General features: G+C 41.7%; 1 protein-coding gene across 1 annotated transcript; it reads left to right on the top strand.

The window, feature by feature from the left end:
- The first annotated feature begins 7,323 nt into the window (after window positions 1–7,323).
- Window positions 7,324–11,919, top strand: LOC148910840 (uncharacterized). The gene is made up of 2 exons (XM_089030331.1): window positions 7,324–11,612; window positions 11,814–11,919. The coding sequence occupies exon 1, from the start codon at window positions 7,344–7,346 to the stop codon at window positions 11,310–11,312; it is 3,969 nt and encodes a 1,322-aa protein (XP_088886457.1). The 5' UTR covers window positions 7,324–7,343; the 3' UTR covers window positions 11,313–11,612; window positions 11,814–11,919.
- Window positions 11,920–14,725: the final 2,806 nt, after the last annotated feature.

Raw genomic sequence — 14,725 nt, 5'->3', positions numbered from 1 at the left:
ATTGGGCTATTGGGCTATTATGCTATTGGGCTATTGGGCTATTGGGCTATTGGGCTATTGGGCTATTGGGCTATTGGGCTATTGGGCTATTGGGCTATTGGGCTATTGGGCTATTGGGCTATTGGGCTATTGGGCTATTTGGGCTATTTGGGCTATTGGGCTATTGGGCTATTATGCTATTGGGCTATTGGGCTATTGGGCTATTATGCTATTGGGCTATTGGGCTATTGGGCTATTGGGCTATTGGGCTATTGGGCTATTGGGCTATTGGGCTATTGGGCTATTGGGCTATTGGGCTATTGGGCTGTTGGGCTATTGGGCTATTGGGCTATTGGGCTATTTGGGCTATTGGGCTATTGGGCTATTGGGCTATTATGCTATTGGGCTATTTGGGCTATTGGGCTATTGGGCTGTTGGGCTGTTGGGCTATTGGGCTATTATGCTATTGGGCTATTTGGGCTATTGGGCTGTTGGGCTGTTGGGCTGTTGGGCTGTTGGGCTATTGGGCTATTATGCTATTGGGCTATTGGGCTGTTGGGCTATTGAGCTATTGGGCTGTTGGGTTGTTGGGCTATTGGGCTATTATGCTATTGGGCTATTATGCTATTGGGCTATTATGCTATTGGGCTATTGGGCTATTGGGCTATTGGGCTATTGGGCTATTGGGCTGTTGGGCTATTGGGCTGTTATGCTGTTGGGCTATTGGGCTATTATGCTATTGGGCTATTATGCTATTGGGCTGTTATGCTATTGGGCTATTATGCTATTGGGCTGTTATGCTATTGGGCTATTATGCTATTGGGCTGTTGGGCTGTTGGGCTATTGGGCTGTTGGGCTATTGGGCTGCTATGCTATTGGGCTATTGGGCTATTGGGCTATTGGGCTATTGGGCTATTGGGCTATTATGCTATTGGGCTATTATGCTATTGGGCTATTATGCTATTGGGCTATTATGCTATTGGGCTATTATTCTATTGGGCTATTGGGCTATTGGGATATTGGGATATTGGGATATTGGGCTATTGGGCTATTGAGCTATTGGGCTGTTGGGTTGTTGGGCTGTTGGGTTTGTTAATCTGTTGGGCGGTTAGGCTGTAGGGCTGGTTGGGCAGTTGGGCCGTTGAGTTTTACGACTTTTATATTCCAGAAACCTTACATCATCGTCAATATCATGACTGATATCAACAATCCAGTGTAACTTATTAAATTACGGAATAGTGAATATAGTTATGGTCTTGAAAATGATAGTTTTGCATGGACTCCGGGTGGTGCCGAGTTAACTATCGACATGGGAGAAAATTATCATACAACAGCGCAGGTTGCAGAGCATCAGGAATGAGGTGGTTACAATGATTAAGAAAAGAAAAGATGGCTTTAGCAAAAAGAAGAAAAGGGAAGAGGAAACCTGGTGTGTATTAAACGCAGGAGGTGAGAGTATGGTGCAAAAATTAAAGATCACGTGAGCTATGTTAAAACGATAGATGTGCATGCGCACAAGATAAAGCACCTTTTCCTTTATAGGCACAAAACTGTGATCAGAAGTAAGCTCATATACCTTATATTGATGTTTGCCTTGTTGGGTCATTGGGTCTAACGACAAACCCAACGCAAAACTCGGATCCCTAAATCGCGACTGGTATATTTTTGTTGTAACTAGTAATACTAAATACTGGCAATTTTGAGAATAAAAATTTTAAATAGCTTTCATGTAAACCATGAGTAAAATAATGATGCTTTTTGAATACTGTATCTATGAACCAGTTCGATTTTGTATATTTAATTAAGCCCAGCGGCAGATCCAGGTGAGGGGTGCAGGGTGTGTGCACCCCTCCCTGATTCCACTTTGTGGCCCTACTTCGAAGATAACCAATACTGTTTTTTCCTTTGATTCTAAGGGTTGCACCCCTCCCTGGGTTAAATTTGTGCACAGCACCCCTCCCAGAACAAAATCCTGGATCCACACCTTAAGCCCTAATAGACGTCACACTCATTATAGCATATTGGAAGTGTAAACCTTCATAACTTAGAAACGCATCACTCAAATCAAGAAATATTTTACCAATCAACTATTTACTTCATGTAGAATCAGTACTGAAAGTATTGTCGAAGGGTTCATTTGCACTTTAAGCTTACTTAAAGATTACCATTACGGTTCCATATTCTTTTAAAAACCATTTTATTCATTATTTCAGTTAGGTGGGTGGAGACGGAACTGAATATAGTATTGTGTTTTGCAAATTCACACCTTGATGTTCCATATGCTGTACTCCCAATATTAGACGTATAGCCCAATATATACAAGAAGAAATAGCCCAGTAAGCTTAATAAGTACTGACTTGAATTTGGAACTTACGAAAGCACTACTACCATTAACCATATACTGTATATATTGTAGGATAAACACAGGTTTTTAAAAAAATGAAAGCCAGATATTATTCAGAGCTATCAATTCAGCTTTAGAGGAAAAGGAGTCCCAATTATTTTCTGACCATTCTTTCCCTTATAAACATGCTGTGCCATCATAGTTACATACTGTACATAGTGTTTTAGTGGCCACACACATCACATTCTTGGACCTTTGTTCCCAATAACGTCCTCTTCATTTTAGTATTCAACAAATTGTTATATAATGACTTTTGTCTTTATACGTAAAGAATACTAATGAGGGTGACTTTATCAGAAATAAAGCTACATCCAAGTTTATATGAAAACTTATATTCTCATAAAGGCCAGTCTCCTATACGATCACTGACAACCAGCAAAATCTCTTTCATTGCTGTCTATTGCAGAAATACTCATGCTAGAGACATCAACAATAATATTGCACAGTGTATCACTTCTCCAACAACTTTTCTTACAATTTTAAGGCATATTTTTCAAGAATGTATGCGCACATTTCTCATTTTTTTTCCCGAGAAGCCAAAATATGTTGCAAGTTGCTGAACCACCAACCGGTTGGCTTGGTTGGTTGAGCATCAGACTTTCATGCGGGAGGTCGTGGTTCGAGTCCCTGCCGGGACCAACACTCAGGGTCTTAAAATGACTGAGGAGAAGGTGCTGCCTTTATAATTACATCTGCAAATGGTTAGAGTTTCAAGTGGCTCGGATGACCACTTTTAATGTTGGTCCTGTCTCTCCACACTCATCATTACTAACCAATATCGGAGGGATGTGGTCCTGAGATTGTCCGTCTTAGAGAGGTTTCACTGTATATCCATATAGAAAGGGGGAACTAGCAATGCTACAAGTTAAGCACTGTGAGACAAGTTGCTGAGAAAACAATTGCACAGTGTATTGCAGAACCTTAAGAATTTCACTCAAATACCATACATTGAAACAAGAAGTTGGTTTCGTGTAGGGAGGAAAACTGTGGGGCCCAAGATAAAAACTCTTGAAGCACAGGAGGGAAACCATGAGCAAATCTACTCCCATATATGATCAATTAAATCTTGCCTCCATAATGATCATGAGAGAAGAGCGCTGTTACTGCTGCACTACCCATGCTTACTGTTAAGTTTTCAGACATAACTCTGCCATTTGATCCTATCTGATGTGTCTTACTAAAACAGGCAACACGATTTTGACATTTTCCTTTTGTTTTTATTTTCTAGCTTCACCAAATCTGTCGTATTCAGTCATACATGTACCAAGCTGTTGTGCTGCAAAGCCTTGTGAGATAATGCAGTGCCATCAAGATCAAGACAATCAGTGCTGATGACAGGAATCATTGACCAACGATAAGGATATCAATATAAATGGTACAATATAAATAATAGAATTAAAAATATATAGTTACTAGAGTGCAAAGAATTAATCTGTGAAACACTCATTACTAAATAGTACAAAATAGTGCTAATTAAACAATAGAAAACAATGGAATTTGCATGAAATTGTGCTATTTAGTATTACTAAAGTTTCACGGTTATGTTGTTGGCACTCTAAGGCTATTAGAAAAGTGTACCTTGTACTACAGAATCTACCATAGTGTGGAAATGCTGGGAAAAACGTGTCATGATCCCACCCACAAACATCAATGATATGTTTTTTCTTGCTTTTCCACACTAGTGGCTTCCGTAGTATAAACAAAAAGAATTTTTTAGAATTTCAACAATATTCTAAGACTGCTTAGAGTGAAGGCATTTAACCTGTGAAATATAAATTATTAGTCAATGTATAATAATCAAATAGACACAAAAGAAAACAATGGAATTAGGGTCTGCTAAAGTGTATTAGTCTAATATCTATTGCATGGGTTTAATGACTTCACTCTAGTCAAATAGACACAAAAGAAAACAATGGAATTAGGGTCTACTAAAGTGTATTAGTCTAATATCTACTGCACGGGTTTAATGACTTCACTCTAGTCAAATAGACACAAAAGAAAACAATGGAATTAGGGTCTACTAAAGTGTATTAGTCTAATATCTACTGCACAGGTTTAATGACTTCACTGTTAATGATTTACCAGTGATTATGCTCGTATCACATAACCGTAATCGGATAGTTTGATTTGGGTGATAAGTTGATGTAGCGTGTCGAAGGAAAGTTAAACTAAGAAAGAAGCTCCTTAGAATATTAACTAATTTGCTATCCGGCCAAGTAGCACAGAGGTATGTAACTCATTATATTTAGTTCTCCTACAAGGAATTATCAATATTATTATTCAGCATAAACTTCCTATAGTTGGCTGAGCATTCATTTCTAAGTATCGCTAGACCACGTGTTGCATAATCATTCTCTAATCAAGCACATTTTTTCTATTTGTAAGCGGTTTTAACTAATACAGATATACCTTATTGTATTTTACCCAGTCTTTACGTGATTCTAATAAATGCAGTGATTGAATGATGGAATCTCAGTAAGTGATTTGCTGTTCTAACACGGCCGACCCGGGGAAACTCGAAAGATTGCCCCAGCCGTAACAGTAAAGACTCTGTGGTTACAGTGCATCTGAAGGTATGTCAAATTTTGATTTAAACACCGAGGAAATCGATGAAAACACGCAAAGAGAAAAGAAAATGACAGAGAAGGGCACAGCCTTTAAATTGGACTTGCTAGATCGTGATCGAATTACGGCCCAAAGAAATTGGCGCAAACAGTTTAATATAGTGAATGGATTGCTAGCAGACTCAGAGGATGTCAACCGGCTTCTTAGTGAAAGGGGTCTGTTGGAAGCAAAAATGGAGATTCTCGCCGGCGCGAATGAAAGGCTAGAAGAGGCTTTAGACGTAACAGAAAGACGCGTAGCGAGCGAGAAATTTGAGACGATCGACCAACAGCACTCTGACCTCCTAAAAGAAGTAAACAAAAGGTTAAGCGATTTAAAAAGGCTAAATGAAGACGAAAGATCTTCGATCTCGGGCTCATCTCGCAGCTCGAGATCAACTCGCTCTAGTAAATCCAGCAATTCCGCGTTTGCAAGAAAGGCCGAGATGGCTGGCATGATCGCGAGACTCGGCGCAGAGTTAAAATTTCAAGACTTAGAAGCACAAAGAGCCGACGCGCTAAGAAAACAAGAGGCTGAGATGACGAAGTTTCGAATTGCTAAGAATCTAGCGCTTGCGAAGGCCGAAATGAACGCGATTGCCAAGGTACAAGAAGCAGAGCTAGGATTAGTCGACGGCGCATTTGATTTGCCTAAAGAAGATGACACAGAGAAAGATTTAAACAAATATTTGAGTATGCAACTTGACTCCATCAAAGAAGCCCCGCAACACGATCCAGTCATGCAATCTACGCATCATGCAGCTAACATATCAGAATCCCATATCCATGCAAAAGAATCTAAGTCGACTAAGTCGGAAAACCTTGGTTTCGAATCCAAATCTAAGTCAGAAAATCTTGATTTCGAGTCCAAGTATAAGACAGATCCAGAGCTAAAAAATTATTCGAAACCTTCGAACTCGTCTGTAAATCCTTTCACCTCAACTCGCGTCATAGGCACACCATTTGACAACTATCCGTCAACACATTTGAACACACGGAACCCATTTGATCCACCAACGGATTTATTTGACGATGTCGACGCATCGCAGTTCGTGTCTTACCGAGAAACAAACGTGCATAGTAGTACACCAAGCTCGAATAATGATAACGCCCTCTGCAGATTGGCAGATTTGTTGTCCGAAAGACGCAACATAGATAGTCTTCCCCTTCCGGAACCGGAAATCTTCAGAGGCAGTATGTTCCATTATCCTAATTGGCTTAAATCCTTTGAGACTATAATAGAAAGCCGAATAGAAAGTCCAGCTCAACGGCTGTATTATCTTGGAAAATACACCGCGGGGGAAGCCAAAGAAGCGATTAGCGGTCTCCTATGTTTGGATAGCAAGGACGCGTACCTTCAGGCAAAGGGTATACTAGCATATCGGTACGGGAACCCCTTCCTTGTGGCTGACGCATACAGAAAGAAACTAAGTGATTGGCCGAAAATCCCTCCAAACGATGGAGTTAGTTTGCGGAAATTTTCCGATTTTTTATTCCATTGCTTGGCCGCAATGCAGAACGTTAAGTATCTAAAGGTGCTAAACGATCCGGAAGAAAACCAAAAAATGGCCAAGAAACTTCCAAGATACTTAGTAGATCGCTGGAGTCGAGAGGTAGATAGATGGATTAGCGGCGAACGAAGCGGCGTTTTGCTTCCCTTTGAAAGAGAGAATGAGATGGGATACCCACCATTCGCCGAGTTCTGCAATTTTATATCGCGCGAGGCAAGGATCGCATGCAATCCGGTAATCTCCAATAAAATCTTCAAAGAAGAAGAAAGTAAGAAAGAGGAAATAGCCAAACCTGTCAGAGTAGGAAGGATCTACAATCAGAGATCCCTCTTCACAGATTCCGCTGAAGTAAAGCGAGAAAATTCAGGATCCAAAAAGGACGACTCGAAGCAAGAAAGGTCAGTGCAGTGTGCGTCGTGCAAGGGACCACATAACCTAGACGACTGCAAGGCGTTCCTAAAGCTATCAGCTAAAGAGAGAGTAAGCTTCGTACGCGCGAAGGGACTCTGTCTCGGGTGCCTAAGATGGGGTCACATGCGAAAGGATTGCAGAAGGAGAGCAGTATGCAAGAGTTGCCACGGCTTCCATCCGACGTCCTTGCACGACGGTACGTTCGTTCCAAAGAAGGAATTGAAAGAGAACTCTGATCAGGAAATAGAGGTTAAGGAGGTTTCATCGAAATGTACGAAGATCAGTGACCAGAAACAAGACGACTGTGCCGCCCATTCCCTGATCGTTCCTGTATGGATACATCACAGCGACAATCCGTCCCAGGAAGTACTTGTATACGCTCTCTTAGACGACCAGTCAGACGGCTGCTTCATCAAGAATGACGTCGTTGAAAGAATGGCAGTGAAGGGAGTCCAAGTGAAGCTCAAATTGTCAACGGTACTTGCGGAACGTCTCATTGATTGTCAGAAGGTGAACGGTCTGGTGGTACGAGGCCTAAACGAAAGTGAGATCATCCCACTACCCGGAACGTATTCAAGAGAAATCATTCCAGCGAGAAGAGGACAGATTCCTCGACCAGAAACAGCTCGAAAGTGGCCACACCTGGAGCGTATAGCTGATCAACTGATGCCACACAGAAGCGACGTGGAAATCGGGTTGCTGATCGGTCTAAACTGCGCACGCGCAATCAAGCCAAGAGAAGTCATTCCGGGCAAGGACGATGAACCTTATGCGAAGAAGACTGCGCTAGGATGGGGAGTGATAGGCATAGTAGATCCTGACTGCAAGGATGTCCACGAGAAGTGCGGCTGCCATCGCATACTCGCCAGGGAGGTTGTAGGAGAGACCAAGAAACCACTTCACTTCTCCATGCGTACTCAAACAAAGGAAATAATGACACCATTTCAAGTTTCGAAGATGTTCGAACTTGACTTTGATGAATCACAAGACGAAGAGCGGACACTCTCTTACAATGACCGCAAGTTCATGCAAAGGATGAAAGATGGAATTAACCAAAGAGAGGATGGCCATTATGAAATTCCTCTACCCTTCAAAGATGATAGAATTAATCTGCCGAACAACAGAGAGTTAGCCGTAATCAGACTGATGAGGTTGAAAGGGAGGCTTGAAAAGGACGAAACCTACCGCAAGCATTACCAAGAATTCATGAAGGAGATGCTCAGTAAAGGTTATGCAGAAAAAGTTCCCCAGTCAAAGGAGAGCGGCGATGATGGTCAAGTGTGGTACATCCCGCATCACGGCGTCTATCACCCCCAGAAGAAGGATAAAATCAGAGTTGTCTTTGATGGCAGTGCGGAATACAAGGGCGAGTCACTCAACAGACATCTGCTTCAGGGACCGGACCTCACGAACAACCTCTCAGGAGTTCTGTGCCGATTCAGGAAAGAACCGGTAGCACTAATGTGTGACATCGAAGGAATGTTCCACCAAGTGAAGGTAAACGTCGAACATAGAAACTTTCTTAGGTTCCTTTGGTGGGAGGACGGTGATACGAACAATCCTTTGACAGAGTACAGGATGACAGTTCACCTTTTCGGAGCGGTCTCCTCACCTGGCTGTTCGAATTTTGCCTTGAAATCAACAGCCGACGACTACGAGATCGAGTTTGGCAAGGAAGCAGCAGAGTTCATTAGGAATGATTTCTATGTAGACGATGGGTTAAAGTCCGTTCCAACCATTGCGCAAGCCATCGCTCTTATTGGGAACACGAAGGCACTCTGCCAGAGGGGTGGCTTCAACCTGCACAAGTTCCTATCGAACAGTAAAGCAGTTATAGAATCAATCCCAATTGAGTCACGCGCGAAAGGTTTAAAGAATCTTGACATAACCAAGGACCTGTTGCCCATCGAGAGAGCCCTGGGAGTGCAATGGTGTATAGAGTCGGATCAGCTGCAGTTCAAGATCGAACTGAAGGACAGGCCATTGACGAGAAGAGGAATATTAGCAACGGTAAGCTCTATTTACGACCCCCTGGGCATGGTAGCTCCCTTTGTTCTTGTGGGCAAAAGGATACTCCAAGACCTTACCAGAGACAATGTTGGATGGGACGATAAAGTACCAGAGTCAATCAGACCTCGTTGGGAGAAGTGGAGGAGCGAGCTGCATCGCCTGGCCGAATTAAAGATTCCTAGATGCTACAAACCTGAAGGCTTTGGAGAGTGCAAGACCGTCGAGATGCACAACTTCTCCGATGCAAGCACCAACGGCTATGGCCAGTGCTCCTACCTTAGAATGGTGAACGATCGTGACGAGATACATTGCGCCCTGGTAATGGCAAAGGCTAGAGTGACACCACTCAGACCTATAACAGTGCCTCGCCTAGAACTCACGGCAGCATTGGTATCCGCCAAGGTTAGCGGCTTTCTGAAGAAAGAGTTGAAATACGAAGAAATAGCAGAAGTGTTCTGGACGGACAGTAAAGTCGTTCTTGGTTATATATCCAACGATGCAAGGCGTTTTCACACGTTCGTGGCAAACCGCGTTCAGCAAATTCGTGAACGCGCCTCGCCTCACCAATGGAAGTACGTGGAAACAAGCATGAATCCGGCTGACGACGCTTCCAGAGGTCTTAGTGCTCAAGAGCTGATCGAGAGCAAACGATGGTGGAATGGCCCAAGCTTCCTTTGGCACCCAATCAAAGAGTCCCAGACTTTATCAGAAACCTTCACAGTTATCAACCACAGCGATCCAGAAGTGAAGAAAGTCACAGCCTTAGCAACGCACTCAAAAGAATACCCAACAATATTAGAGCGTGTCAAGTACTTTTCAGATGGGTATCGCGCCAAGAGAGCTATTGTGATATGCAAGAAATTTGTGCAGAAGCTAGCCTGGACGATAAACGCACGCAAGGAAAGGGTGGATCCCTATAAAAGTCGAAGAGACGGAACGTCAACAAGGGAAAGAGTTCAGTTCGATGTGCAAGACCTACAACAAGCGGAAACTCTGATCCTGAAGGCTGTCCAGAGCCAATCCTTTCCTGAAGAAATGAGAGCTCTAAAAGCCCTGGGACGTCCAGCAGAAAAGATTGTGAAATCTAGCTCTCTTCTCCGTCTGAGTCCGTTTCTTGACGAAAACCAGGTTCTCCGCGTTGGTGGCAGAATCGGATTGGCCGACCTTCCCTTCCAAGTGAAACATCCCGTTATCCTCCCAAAGAAATGTCACGTGACAGGTCTAGTAATCCGCCACTATCATCAGAGAGCCCACCAAGGCAAGGCAAGAACACTAGCAGACATACGCGCTGCTGGCTTGTGGATTATTGATGGAAGCTCAGCAGTGGGACACTACATCTCCAAATGCGTCGCATGTCAAAGGCTGAGAGGCACCACTCAGAAACAGAAAATGAGTGATCTTCCTAAAGACAGACTGGAAGAAGCTCCACCTTTCACATACAGTGCGGTGGACTACTTTGGCCCCTGGTACATAAAGGAAGGAAGACGTGAGCTGAAAAGGTACGGAGTCCTATTCACCTGCATGGCCTCACGTGCGGTTCACATAGAAACAGCAGCATCGCTGACAACAGATTCCTTCATCAACGCCTACCGAAGGTTTACCGGACGGCGTGGACCAGTGCGCCAATTAAGATCGGATCAAGGAACGAACTTTGTGGGTGCTAGAAATGAGCTTGACGCAGCCATGAAGGAAATGGACCAAGATGCCATAAAGAGAGAGCTGATAAAGACCAATTGCGATTGGATACAGTTTAAGATGAATGTCCCGCACGCAAGCCACATGGGCGGCGTGTGGGAAAGGCAGATTCGCAGCGTGAGAAGCGTGCTAACAGCTCTGCTACAGACTCATGGAAAGCAACTCGATGATGAATCCTTGAGGACACTGATGATCGAAGCAGAAGCGATAGTAAACAGCCGCCCCCTCACTACCAACGGTCTCACAGAACCAGATTCCTTAGATGCATTAACGCCGAGTCACTTGCTGACCATGAAGACTACGATAGTAATGCCTCCACCGGGAGATTTCCAGAGGGCGGACCTATACTCAAGAAAAAGATGGCGCAGAGTCCAACACCTAACCAATGAGTTCTGGCAACGTTGGAGAAGATGTTACTTACAGTCTCTGCAAGAACGACAAAAGTGGTTGCGCCCCCGAAAGAATCTGTCAGTGGATGACATCGTCATACTGAAGGATGCGGACAACCCGAGATCTAAGTGGCAGCTCGCACGCATTGTACAGCCATATAAAGACGAAGACGGCTACGTCCGCAAAGTCAAGATTGCTGTCTCCTCTCCTCACCTCGATTCCTCAGGAAGAAGAACCGGCTCCAAGATGACATACTTAGAAAGGCCGATCCACAAGCTTGTTCTGCTCCTGAGAAGCGATGACAACTAATAAATGAGAGACCAGGGAGTCCCAGCCAAGGAGCCATATAACGTGAATATCCAAGTTGAACACTGAATATTGAACATTTTTTAGTAATATATATAGTTTGTTTTGTTTGGGGTAAATTGTAATCACAATTTAGGGGAGCCATGTTAATGATTTACCAGTGATTATGCTCGTATCACATAACCGTAATCGGATAGTTTGATTTGGGTGATAAGTTGATGTAGCGTGTCGAAGGAAAGTTAAACTAAGAAAGAAGCTCCTTAGAATATTAACTAATTTGCTATCCGGCCAAGTAGCACAGAGGTATGTAACTCATTATATTTAGTTCTCCTACAAGGAATTATCAATATTATTATTCAGCATAAACTTCCTATAGTTGGCTGAGCATTCATTTCTAAGTATCGCTAGACCACGTGTTGCATAATCATTCTCTAATCAAGCACATTTTTTCTATTTGTAAGCGGTTTTAACTAATACAGATATACCTTATTGTATTTTACCCAGTCTTTACGTGATTCTAATAAATGCAGTGATTGAATGATGGAATCTCAGTAAGTGATTTGCTGTTCTAACACGGCCGACCCGGGGAAACTCGAAAGATTGCCCCAGCCGTAACATTCACTCTAAAAAGATAGAGGTAAGTTGATGAGTTGAGGTATATTGAGTCTATGTTGTGTAGTTCCAGAGATCATCCATACCCACCCCACAGAGGAATTTGGAATTTCCGAAGAGTAGGGGGGTCAGAGAAAGAACAAAAATTATAGAGTTGGTATGGGATTTCTGGGGGTAGGGGGGTGTCTTAAAACATTCCTTCGTGAGGGGGGTATGGATAATTTTTGGAACTACACTCACCAGGTAGAAAATTTCTGTTGACATTATTCTCAACATCATAGTAGGTGACAATTATTTTCTTATTTGCAATCAGGAAAATGGGATTGCATTTTTTGCTGCTATTTTGAGTCCTGCAAGTAGTGTATTTTTTCAATTTGTTCAGTTTATTTCACAAAATATTTAATATGTTTTTGTAGGAATGTTTCCTTTATGGTTTACGATACTTTTATGGAAAACATCATCATTCAAAACTATTTTAAGCACACTGTAATGTCACAGAAAGGTTATAAGAGTATAAGTTTGTTTTATTCAAAACCTAAGACTATAAATAATTTAGAATTCAGAAAAAAATCACATATGAATTTTTTTTTTTAATTCAGTTTATTCCAGTCTTAATTACCTTAATTTAAAAGAAATTAATTATGAGATTGGCTGCTAGTTTAAGATTTATTTTTCCAAAATCTACTAGGAATTCTTCACTAGTTTAAACCCTCTCAAAAATTACTTTTTTTTTTTTTTGTACACCAGAAAAATGAAATAGAGCAGGTGCATGTTACATTATTGTCGCCATCTTGGTTGACAATAAAAAACATTCCTTATTAGCTTCTCTTGTATATCAACCAAGATGGCAGCTGTTTCATTGTCATTTATATCTCGATGAATTTTGCCTCACATAGTTGCACACACTCTATACACTTGATACCTCACACAAGGTCCTAATCCGTCTCAATGGGATCGCCACCTTATCGTGGTGAGGCGGTTTGCGTGTCCCAGTGACCCCTAGAGCTATGCCGGCGGGAGTCATGTACTCCTGTTAGGGTCACCCATGCCGGAAAGGTCGAAGGGTAGGGGCCAGACTAAGAGTGATCCCACAAGGCCCTATCAGTGCTAACCGAAGTTGCCCTACCAGGCTGGGAATCATCGTCAGACAGTGCCAAAAATTGCCGATTAACCTGACAGAGTCTAACCTTGTTGCCATTTATCGGTTGGCTGTTCTCTTGCTGAAGGTTGTGTGTAAGTTTACCGGGTGATGGCTCTTTGCAGATTTAATGGGAGTGCGCTGATGACGTAAATGACAGTCACTGCGAAGGTTAGTGTGAGTAGCAGTATAAATGATCATACCTTATACTATTCATGGGTGTGTACAACAGTGATAAGTTTACGGTTTACTTACAGCAACAAAACTATATCAATTAAAGAAAAAACAAATGGAAAACGTTTAATACCAAGAGTTCAGCACTGGAAGGGGGGAGGGGGGTGCATAGCCAGGAATTTCCTAAGGGGACCCAATTTTAAAAGTCCATTTTGTTCGATGCCCTAAAACCCCTAACTAAAAATTTTAAAAAACATAAAAAATTGTATGGTAAATGTAAATTATCATATAACTTCTAAAATGCCACAAAATTTATGGGAAAATGTCATTATCCAAAATTGACAGTTATCACAACCTGAAAATAAACCTTAAAATCAAATTGCAAAATCAAAAATATGTTACTTAAAGTGTTGTGCTTTAATCGTTCTATTTCATGATGACATCATTATTTAATGAGCCTTACTTACACGACAGCCATGTCGTCTGGAACAATAGATTCCTCTACGCATAGCCTCGCACTCACCCATGTGATGAATATATTAATACCTAATTGAATAAACTATAGACCCAGTCCCTTAGCAGACTCTGAATACATTAATACTTAATTGAATAAATTATAGACCCAGTCCCTTAGCAGACTCTGAATATATTAATACTTAATTGAATAAATTATAGACCCAGTCCCTTAGCAGACTCTGAATACATTAATACTTAATTGAATAAATTATAGACCCAGTCCCTTAGCAGACTCTGAATACATTAATACTTAATTGAATACATTACAGACCCAGTCCCTTAGCAGACTCTGAATATATTAATACTTAATTGAATAAATTATAGACCCAGTCCCTTAGCAGACTCTGAATACATTAATACTTAATTGAATAAATTATAGACCCAGTCCCTTAGCAGACTCTGAATATATTAACACTTAATTGAATAAATTATAGACCCAGTCCCTTAGCAGACTCTGAATATATTAATACTTAATTGAATGAATTATAGACCCAGTCCCTCAGCAGACTCTGAATACATTAATACTTAATTGAATAAATTATAGACCCAGTCCCTTAGCAGACTCTGAATATATTAATACTTAATTGAATAAATTATAGACCCAGTCCCTTAGCAGACTCTGAATATATTAATACTTAATTGAATACACAGACCCAGCCCCTTAGCAGACTCTGAATACATTAATACTTAATTGAATAAATAAGACCCAGTCCCTCAGCAGCCTCACATTTACCCATTTGATGAATATATTAATACTTAATTGAATAAATAAGACCCAGTCCCTCAGCAGCCTCGCATTTACCCATGTGATGAAGATGTTACTACTTAATTGAATAAATAAGACCCAGTACCTCAGCAGTCTCTGAATATGTTAATTGAATACATTATAGATCACATCACTCTGATATATAAATCACTGTTGTGCAGTAAAACCTATGGGTTGGTGGGGTGTGGTTATTTAGTAATTCTCCTACTT

The sequence above is a fragment of the Actinia tenebrosa genome, unplaced genomic scaffold (assembly GCF_029948245.1).
Source record: "Actinia tenebrosa isolate PJP-AT-01 unplaced genomic scaffold, QUT_ActTen_1.0 PGA_scaffold15__27_contigs__length_11533743, whole genome shotgun sequence".
Taxonomy (NCBI): domain Eukaryota; kingdom Metazoa; phylum Cnidaria; class Anthozoa; order Actiniaria; family Actiniidae; genus Actinia; species Actinia tenebrosa.
The sequence above is the reverse complement of the archived record's forward strand: the minus strand, read 5'-3'. Positions and strand labels throughout refer to the sequence as shown.